The sequence below is a fragment of the Salvelinus alpinus genome, chromosome 30, assembly GCF_045679555.1.
Source record: "Salvelinus alpinus chromosome 30, SLU_Salpinus.1, whole genome shotgun sequence".
Taxonomy (NCBI): domain Eukaryota; kingdom Metazoa; phylum Chordata; class Actinopteri; order Salmoniformes; family Salmonidae; genus Salvelinus; species Salvelinus alpinus.
In genome coordinates, this window is record NC_092115.1 from 26,060,067 (window position 1) to 26,077,145 (window position 17,079).

Genomic DNA, 17,079 nt, shown 5'->3' on the forward strand with positions numbered 1-17,079 from the left:
GGTCCGTAGTGTGTACTGAGGAGCAAACAGACACTGCACTTGACACATTCATGAAGTTACTCATCCCAGTTACTAATAAACATGTGTCCATTAAGAAAATGACTGTAAAAACTGTGCAATCCCCGTGGATTGATGAGGAATTGAAAAATGGTATGGTTGAGAGGGATGAGGCAAAAGGAATGGCAAATAAGTCTGTCTGCATAACCGATTGGCAAACGTACTGCAAATCGAGAAATCGTGTGACTATTCGAAACTAAGATAAATGACATAAAGAATGATAGTAAAAAGCTTTGCAGTGCCCTAAATGACATTTTGGGAAAAAAGGCAAACTCAGCTCCATCATTCATTGAATCAGATGGCTCATTTATCACAAAACCGACTGATACTGCCAACTACTTGAAGGATCTTTTCATTGGCAAAATTAGCTAATTTAGGCATGACATACCAGCAACAAACACTGACACTACACATCTAAGTATATCTGACCAAATAATGAAAGACAAGCGTTGTAATTTTGAATTCCATAAAGTGAGTGTGTCAGAGGTGAAAAAATGATTGTTGTCTATCAACAATGACAAGCTACCGGGGTCTGACAACTTAGTTGAAAAATTACTGAGGATAATAGCAGACGATATTACAACTCCTATTTGCCATAGCTTCAATTTAAGCTTACTAGAAAGTGTGTGACCTCAGGCCTGGAGGGAAGCAAAAGTCATTCTGCTACCTAAGAATAGTAAAGCCTCATTTACTGGCTCAAATAGCCAACCAATCAGCCTGTTACCAACCCTTAGTAAAGTTTTGGAAAAAAATGTGTTTGACCAGATACAATGCTTTTTCTGTGTAATGGCTTTACACCACCTGCTATATTGTGGATAAAGAGTTACCTGTCTAACAGAACACAGATGGTGTTCTTTAATGGAAGCCTCTCCAACATAATCCAGGTAGAATCAGGAATTCCCCAGGGCAGCTGTCTAGGCCCCTTACTTTTTTCAATCTTTACTAACGTCATGCCACTGGCTTTGAGTATAGCCAGTGTGTCTATGTATGCAGATGACTCAACACTATACACATCAGCTACTACAGCGACTGAAATGACTGCAACACTTAACAAAGAGGTGTAGTTTGTTTCAGAATGGGTGGCAAGGAATAAGTTAGTCCTAAATATTTCAAAAACTAAAATCATTGTATTTGGGACAAATAATTAATTAAACCTCAACTAAATCTTGAAAATAATTAATGTGGAAATTGAGCAAGTTCAGGTGACTAAACTGCTTGGAGTAACCCTGGATTGTAAACTGTCATTGTCAAAACATGTTGATTCACCAATAGCTAAGATGGGGAGACATTTTTCCATAATAAAGTGTTGCTCTATCTTCTTAACAGCACTATCAACAAGGCAGGTCCTCCAGGCCCTAGTTATGTCACACCTGGACTACTGTTCAGTCATGTGGTCAGGTGCCGCAAAGAGGGACTTAGGAAAATTGCAATTGGCTCAGAACAGGGCAGCACGTCTGGCCCTTGGATGTACAGAGAGCGAACATTAATAATATGCATGTCAATCTCATTACTTGTATTTGTGAGAGGTATTGACATGTTGAATGCACCGAGCTTACTGTTTGAACTACTGGCACACAGCTCGGATACCCATGCATACCCCACAAGGCCAGGTCGCAGTTGTAAATGAGAACTTGTTCTCAACTGGCCTACCTGGTTAAATACAGGTGAAAATAAATAAAAAACAAGACATGTCACCAGAGGTCTCTCTTCACAGTCCCCAAATCCAGAACAGACTATGGGGCGCACACTACTACATGGAACTCTATTCCACATCAAGTAACTGACTCTGGCGTTGCAAGTACACAAAACCCTGGCATTGCAAGCACAAACACACACACATTATATTGGCCCAGATAGCAGATAACATGTGGCCTACTGTAAGCTGTGTGTGACTGGAACACAATGGATGCACAAAATAGGATGCCACCAGGGAGAAATTGCATTGAGAATGGATGCAATATCCACTAATAGCGTGTTAAATAGCGTCTATTTAATGAAGGACATTTTAAAGTTAAAGCTCAATCTCATTAATAATGGATTTACAATGTAGTTTTATTCAATATCACTCCTACATCAGTATAAGTTTCTATTTAGGTATTGAACTTTAAATTAATGTGGGTACATTTTCATGACAATACATTTATTCTGACATTATGTGCTCTTTGCAAAGAGTATGTCTTGCAGCTAATTCAGGGGGAGCCTCAACCGGGACTCGAACCCGGGTCCAGCGACTGTCAAGCCAACACCTTAACTGCTACACCGGCAGGTCCAAACCTCCTGACAAATTCGCTAGGTGTTGTGTTAAGATCGCGACATTATCCCTTCCTTCGGGAGAGTGTGTCTGTCCCAATGTTTCTCTATATCAAGTCCCTCTCATGTGTAGATGCCTCTCCAATGGCTGCCCTTGAGCCATCCCACTTCTGACACCAAATTTAGTGAATTCAGTGGGTCCCGGAGTCGCCTCTTCACTGTTGATGTTGAGACTGGTGTTTGGCAGGTACTATTTAATGAAGCTGCCAGTTGAGGACTTGTGAGGCGTCTGTTTCTCAAACTAGACACTCTAATGTACTTGTCCTCTTGCTCAATTGTGCACCAGGGCCTCCCACTCCTCTTTCTATTCTGGTTAGAACCAGTTTGCGCTGTTCTGTGAAGGGAGTAGTACACAGCGTTGTATGAGATCTTCAGTTTCTTGGCAATTTCTCGCTTGGAATAGCCTTCGAACAGATTGATGAGTTTCAGAAGAAAGTTATTTGTTTCTGGCCATTTTGAGCCTGTGATCGAACCCACAAATGCTGATGCTCCAGATACTCAAATAGTCTAAAGAAGGCCAGTTTTATTGATTCTTTAAATCAAGACAACAGTTTTCAGCTGTGCTAACATAATTGCAAAAGGGTTTTCTAATGATCAATTAGTCTTTTAAAATAATAAACTTGGATTAGCTAACACAACGTGCCATTGGAACACAGGAGTGACGTTTGCTGATAATGGGCCTCTGTATGCCTTGTAGATATTCCATAAAAAGTCAGCTGTTTCCAGCTACAGTAGTTATTTACATCATTAACAATGTCTACACTGTATTTCTGATCAATTTGATGTTATTTTAATTGACAATTTTTTTTGCTTTTCTTTCAAAAAATAAGGAGATTTCTAAGCGACTGCAAACTGTTGAACGGTAGTTTATATATATAATACATATATGTTTTGCTCAGAAAACCAAATGAAACCACCGGCCACCAGTTGGGGAACAGTATTGATTTCTAATCCTCATGTGTTGAGGTCTACTTGACACACACACATTATACAGCACACAGCATACCCTCAAACTGTTCAGAACCCAAATGTCTAAAATATATATTTGATATATTATTAATTTAGGGAGATCACTGTGATTTATTACTGTTGGTTTCCTTACACACACTGAACTTGTTTGTAAATAATAGGCCTAGTATAATAGGCCTAGCTGTAATGAGTAACACATTTGTATACTAAGCTGGGCTGCATACATCTAGGCCTGTGGTGTGAGGAATTCAATTCATCATACACAACTTTGAGTTCGCCATTTGATCAAGCACATTCACAAAGATATCACATCATGAACTATGATCCCATTTTGTTTTACGACAGACTATTTTCTCTCCCAGTTAATATTTATTCAAGACATAACACCAATTACCGCACCAAGAGTCTACTCAGTGCACTCAAAGGGCTTTACAGTGCGCGTAAAAGCTGAAATGCTATACGTTCAATGGCAGGTGGTGCCTAATAACGAATGATAGACCCTCTTGGGCATGATGGGAGCCAAGTGTACCAAACGTGTAGGCCTACGTGCAGAACATAGGTAGGCTTACTAGGCTAATTGGCTGCAGCTACTCCATTCATTCAAAATAGCATATAAAACGCTTACCTCCAAATTTGCCCAAGCTGCAAGATGTGGATGACGGATTGCGCGGACCAGATAAAGACAGAACAGGACGCCGACCTTTGCTTATTAGTCCGGGTTGCTGTGCTGCTGTTACTGTTGCTTGTGGTGTTGCTCTTGCTGGCGGTGGATGCCTGTTTTTGAGGTGTGGACGGTTGGGCGCCCACGTCTCCATGTGAAGCAGAACCAGTCAGCAGCTTCCCGTCCATGTGGGATGAGCAGTTTGCCGCACCGCCGGCATTTGAGCTCTCCTCGGTGCTGAAATCGTGGACGAACCATCGGAAACTGAAGACTTGGACGGAGAACGACCCTAGCACCACAAAAAATAGTGTGAGTCCGAACCACCAGTACTCGCGACGGAGGTAATAGTCGACAGAAAGCCAAATATCGGTGCCTACATCGGCGAAATACACCGCCACTGCGGCGAGGATCCATAGACAGTCCCATATCGTGTATTTAGTTTGCTGCTCTCTGCCAAGGCGAAGACATGTCGATTTAGAACCACAGCACCGAGATTCCCCATTCACGAAGTCCCCATCCCCAATTCCCGAATCCGGCTGCGATCCTGGAACGAGTCCTTGTACTGAGCCCGAGTGGTCCGAATTCTGCAAAGGCGTGAAAGCTACATCGCTCTTTTTCATTTTCAATACCCCATCCGATTTAGCGGCCATTATCGTAGCTTTCTCTTTCTCCTCCTGCCAACACCGTATTTTCTCCTCCCGTTTTCTCGTCTCCCCCTCGGTTTCTATTTTCCAGGCGAAGATATACTGGGCTGGGCGACTTACTCTTCCGCCAGCTACAGCGCCGCCTGTTCATAACAAAGCAACACTGCCGCTCGGCAGCGGGTACGAACCATATGCTCTCCCATGGCACATACTTAAAACTATGACATCATTGCTTTGCAACTCTTTCACAATCGCTCCTCACCTCACTGTTCTCACCAATAGCCACAATAGGGCTACAGCTCATTGCAATTCAGTCTGACAAGCCCGATTAATCAAAATAGGCAAAGAAATATATAAAATATGCTACCTTTTAACTGACCTGTTATGAAAATGTGCGGGGATAAAAATGTATTACAAAGGCCTACAATAAAACGAATTGTAGGCATATAGCCAAAATGTCAGGTCGACTAAACACTTGACCAACGATGCTCAAAATACAACAGCCTAATCCAGAGGGAATAGGGCTTCCGTGCTGCCACAATGAGATAATACAATAGCTATGAATAGCTGGAGCAGTGACGCACAAAATAGCACGTGCTGATTTGTGGTTAATTCGTCAATTATTCCACTATTCATAGATGTAGACTATCCATGCTGGTTAAAGTGCATAAAACGGTTAATTCAGCACCATGGACAGCTCTCGCGTCAAACCTCCTCCATACTGTACTGCTCATATAGAGTGGGTGACCAAGTCCCCTCGTTTATCACTAGAGGGACCCGAGACCATCATAAGGTAGGTTGCCCCGAGCCCCGGGTTTATTCGACAAAAAAGCAATGTCGCAAAAACAAAAAATCATTGCGACATGTATAACGGCAGATGTAGGAGAAACTTTCTAATGATCGACAAAGAAATGTATCCATTTGGCAGCGGTGGATTCTTTTTTTGTCGAACTTTTTTTAACAAAATGATGATGGAAACGGTGTTTTTCGAATAAATGACGATTGCCGAATCATTTTGAAGGTAGCCTACGTGATGTCACTGTGTAACTATGAAGCTACACTCCACATTTAATTATAAATGCCTACTGCTTGCAAAATCATTTTTTTCAAGTATAAAAAATTATATTTATTTGTAAGACAAGGATTGTCCTGACTTTCAAGAATACCTGAATTGCTTCATCTTGCTTTTCTGGTTGGCTGGCAAGTTTCACCATCCAATTGTTTCAGATCTACGGTAGTGCAAGTTTCAGCATGGCACTGACCGTGGCGAAACGTTGACACATGACAATTATTAGAATATGGCAAATATGACCAAATTCTTGTAATATATCCATTCTGGCTTTTGTAGGCTACCTGAAACATGAAACAGATAGGTGGGAGCAGTGGCAACCTGCCATTCAGGGCAGGTGGGGCAGAGCCTGTTTTGCATTTTATTTTGGCATTAATGTGTGTCACATATCAGTTTGCAAACAATGTAAAATAATAATAATAATTGAGTTAATAAAGCCCTATACAGACATGGTCTCTTTTTTGTTTTCTTGATAAGGCAGCTCCAAAATGCAGGTGTTTCAGCCTAGCTCAGTGCTTTCTTTGGTGGTGGAGCAGCCAGCAGAAAATACAGAGCGTAGGGGTTGGTAATGTTCTTTAGTTGCGCCATGATTAGCTCACTGTTCTGTCACTCATGGGGACACTACGTCACCACAAACTCTACAGGGAGAGCTCGAAAATTCTTGCCCCTTGGATGCTGCCATAGAGTTACATTAGAAGTGCCCATTCAAGAAGGCTCAAGGTCATTGGCCACAGATAAAATTATGTCAAATCACATTATATCTACCATAGCTTTGATTGGACATGTTAGCATCATACTTTCAAGATCTTAGCTAGCAAGCTAGCAGTCATCATCATGAATCAAGTCGACAATCTACTGGCAAATCCTTTTCAATCCTTGTCATATGAAGAGAAATGATGAAGAGAAATTATAGATAAAACGTATCAGTGCTCATCGGCCATTGGACATAAACATTACATAACAAGTTGGAAATCGCAAATTCAGCAATGAGTGGTTTGGAAGGAATCAGTGGCTAACTGCAAGCAATCACTAGACTGCTATTCAGTGGAGTGGCTATGTGGTCCCTAGTCTGGGATTAAGGGTCTCTTTTCCAAGCTTAAAATTATAAACATTCAACATTGACTATGCTCTCAATGAAGAATGATTTGTGCCGTGCTCAAAACAACTGGAAACTCGGAACTGGGAAGTCTTTCAGTGAGTTCAAGACAACTGGGAACTCTGGAAAAAACGAGCTCAGACTGGGATAATATGTTTTGAACGGTCATCGAACTCGGAATTGTAAATCGGGAACTCTGGCCTCTTTCTAGAGCTACAACCTGAAGATCACTGACGTCATCATGATTGAACCTTGTTTTTTTCAGAGTTCCCAGTTGTCTTGAAAGCACCATAAATCCAGAGAATGACAGACTTTGATGACAAAATATGCCCTCAAAAGCACCGCCGCACCACCTTCCCGTTCAAGTGAGCACAGCACAAGGTGATTCCAAAAATGTTGTGTATGCTGCTGCATAAATTATGTAATATGCCAGGGAGATATGTATACTGTAGCTAAGAAAGTAATAGTAAGTATATGTTGTGTAGTAAGTTGTTAGTAGCCCATGTGCCTCACCCAATAATTTGGTCTATTTCCCCCTCTTCATTTTGCCTACTGTTCTGACTTGATGGTGCACATGTAGCCTATAACCTGTTTTAGAGAAATGTAATCATCGAATATTGTAAGAGCTTTCATTGTCTGCTTATATGCCCCCTTTATTTATCCTACGATTCTGACTTGGTGTACAGGGAGAACACTGTAAGAATGCCACATGTTCTGAATTCTGTCACTGTACATTTCAAAAGTGCTGAACAAATAACTATATTGACTACATCCGTCCTAGCTCACTCATTATTGCCTTAATCAAAATTACGGATTGCCTCTTATCCGCTTGTCGTCTCCTTATACCATAGTTTGTACATGTCAATTGTCAGTAAAAACCACATTTGTTTAAGCAAGTAAGCCATATTAGCAATGTTGTCACGGCTGTTGAAGGAAGAGGACCAAGGTGCATACATATTCCTTTATTATTGGAAATGCTGACAAAAACAATAAACACTACAAAAAACAAACCGTGAAGCTAAAGGCTATGTGCCATAAACAAACTCAACTTCCCACAAAGACAGGTGGGAAAAAGGGCTACCTAAGTATGGTTCTCAATCAGAGACAACGATAGACAGCTGTCCCTGATTGAGAACCCTACCCGGCCAAAACATAGAAATACAAATAATAGAACATAGAACACCCACCTCAACTCACACCCTGACCAAACCAAAATAGAGACATAAAACAGATCTCTAAGGTCAGGGCGTGACAGTACCCCCCCCAAAGGTGCGGACTCCGGCCGCAAAACCTAAACCTATAGGGGAAGGTCTGGGTGGGCATCTATCCGCGGTGGCGGCTCAGGTCGGGACGCAGACCCCGCTCCACCACTGGCTCACCCCACTTTGGTGGCACCTCTGGTGCGGGGACCCTCATCGCCGACCCCGGACTGGGGACCCTCGTTACGGGCCCCGGACTGGGGACCCTCGTTGCGGGCCCCGGACTGGGCACCGTCGCTGGGGGCTCCGGACTGGGGATCGTCGCTGGAGGCTTCGTGCCATGACTCCTCGCTGGAGGCTTCGTGCCATGGATCATCGCTGGAGGCTTCTTGCCATGGATCATCACAGGAGGCTTCTTGCCATGGATCATCGCTGGAGGCTTCGTGCCATGGATCATCGCTGGAGGCTTCGTGCCATGGATCATCACCCACCCCAACTCACATCCTGACCAAACCAAAATAGAGACATAAAATGGATCTCTAAGGTCAGGGCGTGACAAATTTATTTTTATAAGGCAGTAAATGAGGCTGAATTAACTGTTTCTCTGCCAGACAAGGCTCTGCTGATAGCCAGGTGTAGCAGTGGTAAGGTGTTGGGACTGCTGTTGGGACTGTTGGGATAGTCCTTTATGTAGGCCCTTACAGTTGGCGGGCACCGTTTGTCACTATTATAGTGCAATTAATGTATTGTTTAATGTTTTGTTGTGGCTATGCTGGCATGCATCCCACATATTTTTTAATTTTGCCGCACCAAGATTTACATGCTAACATTGCCACTTGGTGGGAGGCATAGGATACAATTTACTAATGAGCAATTTGCCTAAATGGGTAATGGAAACAATTCAACCACCTCATTTTTATTCAACATTTGTAAAGTTTACAGACAAATGTTCTGTTTCCATCAGGCCTATCCTGATTTTTTTTTATCTGACATGTACTTTACTCACAAAAAGGTTGGATGGTTAATAACCAGGCACATTTGCTATTTAACACAACAGTTTTTGTGACAAAACTATTGCTAGAGTTGAAAATGTGATGGAAAAACATTGAACATTTGATTTTGATTTGGTACATGAAAACTTAAGCGAAAAAGTACATTTTGTGTGCCATAAGTCATCATGCACAGATTTTTATCCGCACAAGTTAATTTGGTGGAAACACACCACTGGTGGGAAAAGCTGTTGAAAACAACCAGAAAGAAATTTGTGAATAATGAAATGTGTGTGTGTGTGTACAGAAAGTTTCTTAGAGCGTCCAGATATAACGTCCAGATATGGACCCAATCATAGAGGAAAATGAATCCATGACCCATGACTGATTGACAGGCAGGTGAGACTACAGAGGTGTGAGAATACAGAGATGAGGAAAAAGAGTACAACTCTATACTTCTCTATTCCTAAACTCTGCAACACATCCATCATTGCTTACATAGTGGCACTGTGGCACCTAGAGGCCCCGCCTGACAACCTTAGCCTCCCTCCCAGGCAGATCTGCGACTCATGTTTAAGCTTAAAAAATGACAACATCTGTCATCATTCGCGGTGCAGGGGATGTAAATACCTTGGCTTGACTCGCACTGCCAGCGTTTGGCAGATCCCATTTCAAGCCCCACCAACGGAAGATGGGTGTCACACTTCTTCCGCCATTGGCCAGTGATGTGTATGCTGCTGTGCCTGTGGCCATCTCTCTCTCTCGCTCTCTGACTGCCACAGCCCCACCACCTATGGGCAACTAGGCCAGAGTGATGGTGCTGTCAGTTGGTGCTGTGGCCTCTCCGAGGCACCTCTGTCACATCATAAACAACACACTGTGGAGGAATGGCTCATTCCGTAGAACCAACTAGAAATGGACAGCCCTAAAGGAAGTTTGAGGAAATGCCAGATGGGTTGGCCCATCTTTAGCTCAGTGGGCTGGTCTGAATTGTGCAAAATGATCAATATTAGGATAACAAGGGTCTCAAGAAAAAAAAGGCTTTTGTGGGGCCCTCGGGCCGATTTCTGGTCCCAGTCCGTCCCTGGTACCAACACTACTATAGTGGAGAACCTAGAGGATCGATTAATTCTCATTAGATGGCACTCATTAAAGAGCAGGGCTGCTGTGAGCTGTTTAAGTAATGCCTGGTTGAAATAAAGGGCCACCTCACAGCACCAGGCACAGCTCCAACCTTTCCCGCTCACCTCTTGATTTAAAGTAACAATATAGGTACATTTTTCATAACTGTTTGCAGCCATGAAGTCTCACACATAGTCATGTTTATCATGTGGGATTCTAAAATTTCAGTTACTCCACCATAAATCCCTGTTAAAATCTTCCAGCGGTACGCATGTTAGTTATTCAAAAGAGACAGCTGGTATGCGGAGACATCCCTCACCATGCAACCCCAATGTAATTACTGTAGTCTACTCTCGTTGATTTGAACAGGCGCTCTGTCAAAGGGATAGTTATGCCCAGCTCTGAATCACATCATGAATTCCTCCTAATGATTTCCAAGGTTCATTTTTTTATGACAGGAGCAATCATACAACTCCACTGGCCTCTTGAGTCAGTTGCATCAGTGGCAACCAGTAAATATCATCTGAATGTATTGTCTCTTACTGTTAACTGCTGCACACAATGCAAAACTCACTCGTTTTTTTGATTGATAATATGTTTCCGACATGGATTACAAAAAGAAAACCAGCCCCGTCGCGGACCAGGATGTCTTGCTCCCAGACAGACTAAATAACTTTTTTGCTCGCCTTGAGGACAATACAGTGCCATTGACACGGCCCGCTACCAAAACCTGCGGGCTCTCCTTCACTGCAGCCGAGGTGAGTAAAAAATGTAAACGTGTTAACCCTCGCAAGGCTGCAGGCCCAGACGGCATTCCCAGCCGCGTCCTCAGAGCATGCGCAGACCAGCTGGCTGGTGTGTTTACGGACATATTCAATCAATCCTTATCCCTGTCTGCTGTTCCCACATGCTTCAAGAGGGCCACCATTGTTCCTGTTCCCAAGAAAGCTAAGGTAACTGAGCTAAACGACTACCGCCCCGTAGCACTCACTTCCGTTTTCATGAAGTGCTTTGAGAGACTAGTCAAGGACCATATCACCTCCACCCTACCTGACACCCTAGACCCTCTCCAATTTGCTTACCGACCCAATAGGTCCACAGACGACGCAATCGCAACCACACTGCACACTGCCCTAACCCATCTGGACAAGAGGAATACCTATGTGAGAATGCTGTTCATCGACTACAGCTCAGCATTTAACAACATAATACCCTCCAAACTCGTCATCAAGCTCGAGACCCTGGGTCTCGACCCCGCCCTGTGCAACTGGGTACTGGACTTCCTGACGGGCCGCCCCCAGGTGGTGAGGGTAGGTAACAACATCTCCACCCCGCTGATCCTCAACACTGGGGCCCCACAAGGGTGCGTTCTGAGCCCTCTCCTGTACTCCCTGTTCACCCACGACTGCGTGGCCATGCACGCCTCCAACTCATTCATCAAGTTTGCGGACATCACTACAGTGGTAGGCTTGATTACCAACAACGACGAGACGGCCTACAGGGAGGAGGTGAGGGCCCTCGGAGTGTGGTGTCAGGAAAATAACCTCACACTCAACGTCAACAAAACAAAGGAGATGATTGTGGACTTCAGGAAACAGCAGAGGGAGCACCCCCCTATCCACATCGACGGGACAGTAGTGGAGAGGGTAGTACGTTTTAAGTTCCTCGGCGTACACATCATGGACAAACTGAATTGGTCCACCCACACAGACAGCGTTGTGAAGAAGGCGCAGCAGCGCCTCTTCAACCTCAGGAGGCTGAAGAAATGTGGCTTGTCACCAAAAGCACTCACAAACTTCTAAATATGCACAATCGAGAGCATCCTATCGGGCTGTATCACCGCCTGGTACGGCAACTACTCCGCCCACAACCGTAAGGCTCTCCAGAGGGTAGTGAGAACGCATCACCGGGGGCAAACTACCTGCCCTCCAGGACACCTACACCACCCGATGTCACAGGAAGGCCATAAAGATCATCAAGGACAACAACCACCCGAGCCACTGCCTGTTCACCCCGCTATCATCCAGAAGGCGAGGTCAGTACAGGTGCATCAAAGCAGGGACCGAGAGACTGAAAAACAGCTTCTATCTCAAGGCCATCAGACTGTTAAACAGCCACCACTAACATTTAGTGGCTGCTGCCAACATACTGACTCAACACCAGCCACTTTAATAATGGGAATTGATGGAAATGTATGTAAAAATGCATCACTAGCCACTTTAAACAAAGCCACTTAATATAATGTTTACATACCCTACATTACTCATCTCATATGTATATACTGTACTCTATACCATCTACTGCATCTTGCCTATGCCGTTCTGTACCATCACTCATTCATATATCTTTATGTACATATTCTTTATCCCTTTACACTTGTGTGTATAAGGTAGTAGTTGTGGAATTGTTAGGTTAGATTACTTGTTGGTTATTACTGCATTGTCGGAACTAGAAGCACAAGCATTTCGCTACACTCGCATTAACATCTGCTAACCATGTGTATGTGACAAATAAAATTTGATTTTGATTTGATTTCTTTATCATAAAAGAAAGCAGACAGTCGCTAAATATGCATGCTTCATGTGTATTTAAAAAGATCCAGATGATGTTGTCTATTCAAAGCCCAATGTTGCATGAAAGATCTGGACTGTATCTACAGTCTGTTAATAGAGCAGCCCTCAGCATCATACGTCATTGTCACGCTCTGGCCATAGAGAGGCTTTTATTCTCTATTTTGGTTAGGCCAGGGTGTGACTAGGGTGGGCATTCTAGTTTCTTTATTTCTATGTTTTATATTTCTTTGTGTTTGGCCGGGTGTGGTTCTCAATCAGAGGCAGCTGTCTATCGTCTCTGATTGTGAACCATACTTAGGTAGCCCTTTTTTCCACCTGTCTTTGTGGGAAGTTTACTGTTGTTTAGGGCACATAGCCTTTAGCTTCACGGTTTGTTTTTGTTGTTTTGTTCGGCATCTTTTTTTCCAAATAAAGACAAAAAGTATGCTCACCACGCTGCACCTTGGTCCTCTTCTGTTAACGGCCGTGACAGTCATCAGAACCAGGCAGGCTGCGGTGATTCCTTTCCTAATACACATGGTATTATCAATTCAATGGATACAGTCCATTTACTGCAATCAATTCACATAATGTACACATCATCTTCTGTACACAGTACCTGTAACAACAATTATACATCAAAGGAGTTTCTGATCAGTCTGACCTTCCTGACAGAAGGAGTTAATTTCACTATTGCTATCTGCAATGATTAGATATGTAAGACACACTGATGCAGAATTCAGAGGTGATGAATATTGAAAAAAGTTATATCGATCAGCAGGTCTAGAGCAGGTCTTGTATAAAGTATGCACATCATTCTGTAAATGAATGAATGTGATCTGTTTGTCAAGCGAATAATCTTTTCATATGTTATTAATTGAATGCAGCCGTAGCTGCTCCGCAACAAACACCAATGTTTAAAATGAATTGAGTGAAGATCTGTGGTGAGACAACATGTCATAGTGACAGTTCAGTGTGAGTAGTGAGAGAGCTACCAAGCTGAAAGTGGGACAGTGGCTTCTGCTAGCTAGAGCCACTCTCTCTTTTCAGACTGGCATGTAACAGTGGAGATGGTGACACAGGGAGGCTTGTCTACTGAACCAAACAAGCCCTGTCAGAAGAAGAGGCTTCGGCTGAAACTTTAAAAAACTGGGTTAAATGTCTTGGGTATACTAGAATAGAAAACGCCAAGTGTCAAAACATTAAAAAGCTATGGTGCAGTTCCAAAATAATAGCGACAAAATTGGCTGTGGAAATGGGTTTGAAATCCCCAAATCTTTTGAAGTGAAACAAGCCACTAACCAACAGATAAAGGTTCAATATCATTAGCTTCATTCTTTGATTTCTCCTTTTATTGTGCTTTCTGAGTGAGAGGGAGAGAGAGAGAGAAAGAGAGAAGCACAAGTCAACAACAAAATCAAAGACCTGCTGTCACCTGCCAACTCAGCCAATGGGTTAGTGAGTTCCATATTCAAATAATTTCTCTATCTGTCAATCTGTCACTCGTTCCACTGTATAACTCCCACTGGCAGGGGAAAACTGTGCCTGCTGTCTGTCCCAGCCCCTCTGTGTACAACCCTAAGATATCTTGTCTGCATACTGTCTGTCTGGCCCCCGGGTCTGACACCAGGGTGTTTGTGATCCATGGTCTAATGGGGGGGGGGGGGGGCTGGATCAGCTAGGGGAAACAGGATTCATTAGCCCAGACTTAATTGCTGTGGCATTGCAAATTAGATGTTTTCATTGGTAAACAACACAGAACGATGCATGCATCGCTCACATTTATGAAGAAGAAGCTGCTTATGCGTTGACTTGTGTTACATAATGCTGTATAGGAACAGAGACAATTTCATAACAACCAACCACAACATAATATGTTGTCCTCAGAGTACAGAGGGGTTGTTGGCAATATCTTGGTTATATAGAAAGAAATGCAAGTGCTGTTTCAATAATATGAAAATGAAATGAAACATTTCAATGACAATCAACAACTAAAGCTCTCATATGTTGACATTACACAGAGCCAATGAGTGTTCTAATCTAAAGGTCTATTTGGAGGGTGCTGCTGCTGACCCCATCCCCTGCCTTTGCCCTGTCTCTTCCCAGCAGGATCATCTGTAGAGTGAGATAGAGGGAGTGACACGTCTGGGTGGCAGTGGCCAGACCCTCGGGGCCATACCAGAGTTCAGGCGAGGAGATGGGAGGAGACAAGCTGGCCTTGCTGCCCCCTTAGCTGCTGCAGATAGGGTAGATGACCATGCCCTGATTTATGCGGACAATCACGCATCAGCCACATCACACTATAGATGTATTTAAATCTCTCACTTGAACACGTTAGCTAGCTCTTACAATAGTAAGATTGGCAAGTAAGTGCTGATGACGCCTTAACTGCTTGATACATTAAATAAAGCAACAGTTCAGTATTTCAGATTTTAAGTAATTCAGTGTTGACAGTAAAATACCAAAAATCTGTATATATTAGACTGATTGTCTATCAAGGGTACATAAACCTACTGATTATATAAGGATGTCCCTTCAGCTGTTCATCATGGTTTTAACCTATCTAGACATACAGCACTTAGTTTTTACTGTCTCTGCTCCAATCTTACAACCCTAAATTGGTAGATTCCATTTCACTTCTATTTCAGGACAAGGATAAGGCTGTTAGCCTAATAGTTAGCCTAAAAAAATCACTCCTGACAGAAAACATGTTTTACATATCAATCCATGCACATGATGACAGTCAGAAATCCATCATGTAAGAAGCATTTGATGTACTGTAAGCCTATTATGCAGCAGAAAATCTGACTTTTGGCTTCTGCAATGCTATCAAATCCTGAATCAGTAACCAGTTTTCATCCACCTTTTTAAACAAGTAAAGTAGCCCTACATTTCGGATTTAAAAAATGGCATCTTTTTGTGTCTGTACATTTAATTAGCCTATGAGAGAAATGTCGGTAGAAACACTTTTGATATAATAACCATCACATCGAAGCAAACTTAGAGTCACACATGTGTGGTCCTCCCCAGAGTGAAAATCGTTACATTCGGGGAGGCGGAGTCTTTACTTTTTTCTTGTCCCCTCCCAACACACACATTTTGCATGAGAAATTATTTGTTTTGGCAAACTCACTTCAGCTTAGTGGGCTGAATTAACTGTGAACCTGTCATGTCTACTCAGGTTCCTCCCCTCCGGCGTTCGATGTCGCTGTTTTACTAACCACCGGTCCTGGGAATCATCATTACCGCACCTGGCTTTCATCATCAAGCACACCTGTTCTCCATTACCGCACTCCCCTAGGTTCCTTCCCCAGGCAGTATTGTTTCTGTTTGTTCATGTCTAGACGCTACTCCTACGTTGTATTGAGCCATGTTAATTGTTATATTAAACGTATCACATGCTTCTCGACTCCCAGTACATACGTTACAGAACCTTGATTCCAAACGGTAATATTTGTTGTGCTATCATGTACTGAATGGTGAGACTACCTTCTCATTAGATGACAAATCATACTGTTTTGAGACACGCGATGCAACTGCCATACCTGGCATGAAGCAAGTTCTGGCCTGGAGCAACAATCATATCATGTGAGGCCTACAGCGTGTTCAAGACCAAGATAAAACAATATCAGGTGTATAGGAATGGATACTCAATATACAGACTTCAGTACACATCCTGTCCCTAAAAATTGTCAAAGACTCCAGCCACCCCAGTTATAGACTGTTCTCTCTACTACAGCATGGCAAGCGGTACCGGAGTGCAAAGTCTAGGACAAAAAGGCTTCTCAACAGTTTTTTACCCCCAAGCCATAAGACTCAAACGGCAACCCGGACTATTTTCATTCTGGCTGCAGAGGTTGACTATTAGCCATAGCCAGCAAGCAAGGACCTACCTCCAGCCTACCTGGTGAAATAAATCAAATAAAAAAGGGATAGGAATGGTAAGGGAACATAAAGAACGAACAACTGGGTCTTGTCTAGTTAATCGAACGAACGACTGGGTGACGTCTAGCAACAATAACGCCTCCGTTCTGTACATTACCTTGGAAAAAATGAACTCCGCAAAGGGACACGGCTCCACCTCATCCCACTGCGTCGTCCGTTATTTCCAAGATAATGTACAGAACATTGACGTTTATCCCTTACATAAACTGGTTACCAACGTAATTATTGCAGTAAAAATAAAAGTTGTCATACCCGTGGTATATTGTTTGATATACAACGGCTGTCAGTCAATCAGCATTCAGGGCTCAAACCACCCTGTTTATAATTCCCTATAATGCACACAGTATATTTACACAGTAGAATGCAATGTCTATAGTTCACTTTTACATGTTCTATTTTTGAGCTGCTTTTGAAAGCTAAAGTCGAATTGAAAACATTGGCTTTGTTAGAATTTGATTTTCGTAAT

General features: G+C 43.0%; 1 protein-coding gene and 1 long non-coding RNA gene across 3 annotated transcripts in view; one reads left to right on the forward strand and one right to left on the reverse strand.

Annotated features, from left to right (window-relative positions):
- LOC139559609 (XK-related protein 4-like) overlaps positions 1–5,351 on the reverse strand; it is a 97,230-nt gene extending 91,879 nt beyond the window's left edge. For both annotated transcript variants that reach the window (XR_011671794.1, XM_071375755.1), the window contains exon 1: positions 3,962–5,351. Coding sequence is in view for 1 of the 2 variants with exons in the window: in XM_071375755.1 (XP_071231856.1) it covers positions 3,962–4,647 (686 nt within the window). In the remaining variant the exon portion in view is untranslated. The remainder of the gene's footprint in view (positions 1–3,961) is intronic.
- Positions 5,352–12,166: 6,815 nt separating this feature from the next.
- Positions 12,167–17,079, forward strand: LOC139559925 (uncharacterized). The gene is made up of 3 exons (XR_011671849.1): positions 12,167–14,122; positions 14,775–14,915; positions 15,850–17,079. It is a non-coding gene; the product is annotated as an uncharacterized lncRNA (long non-coding RNA).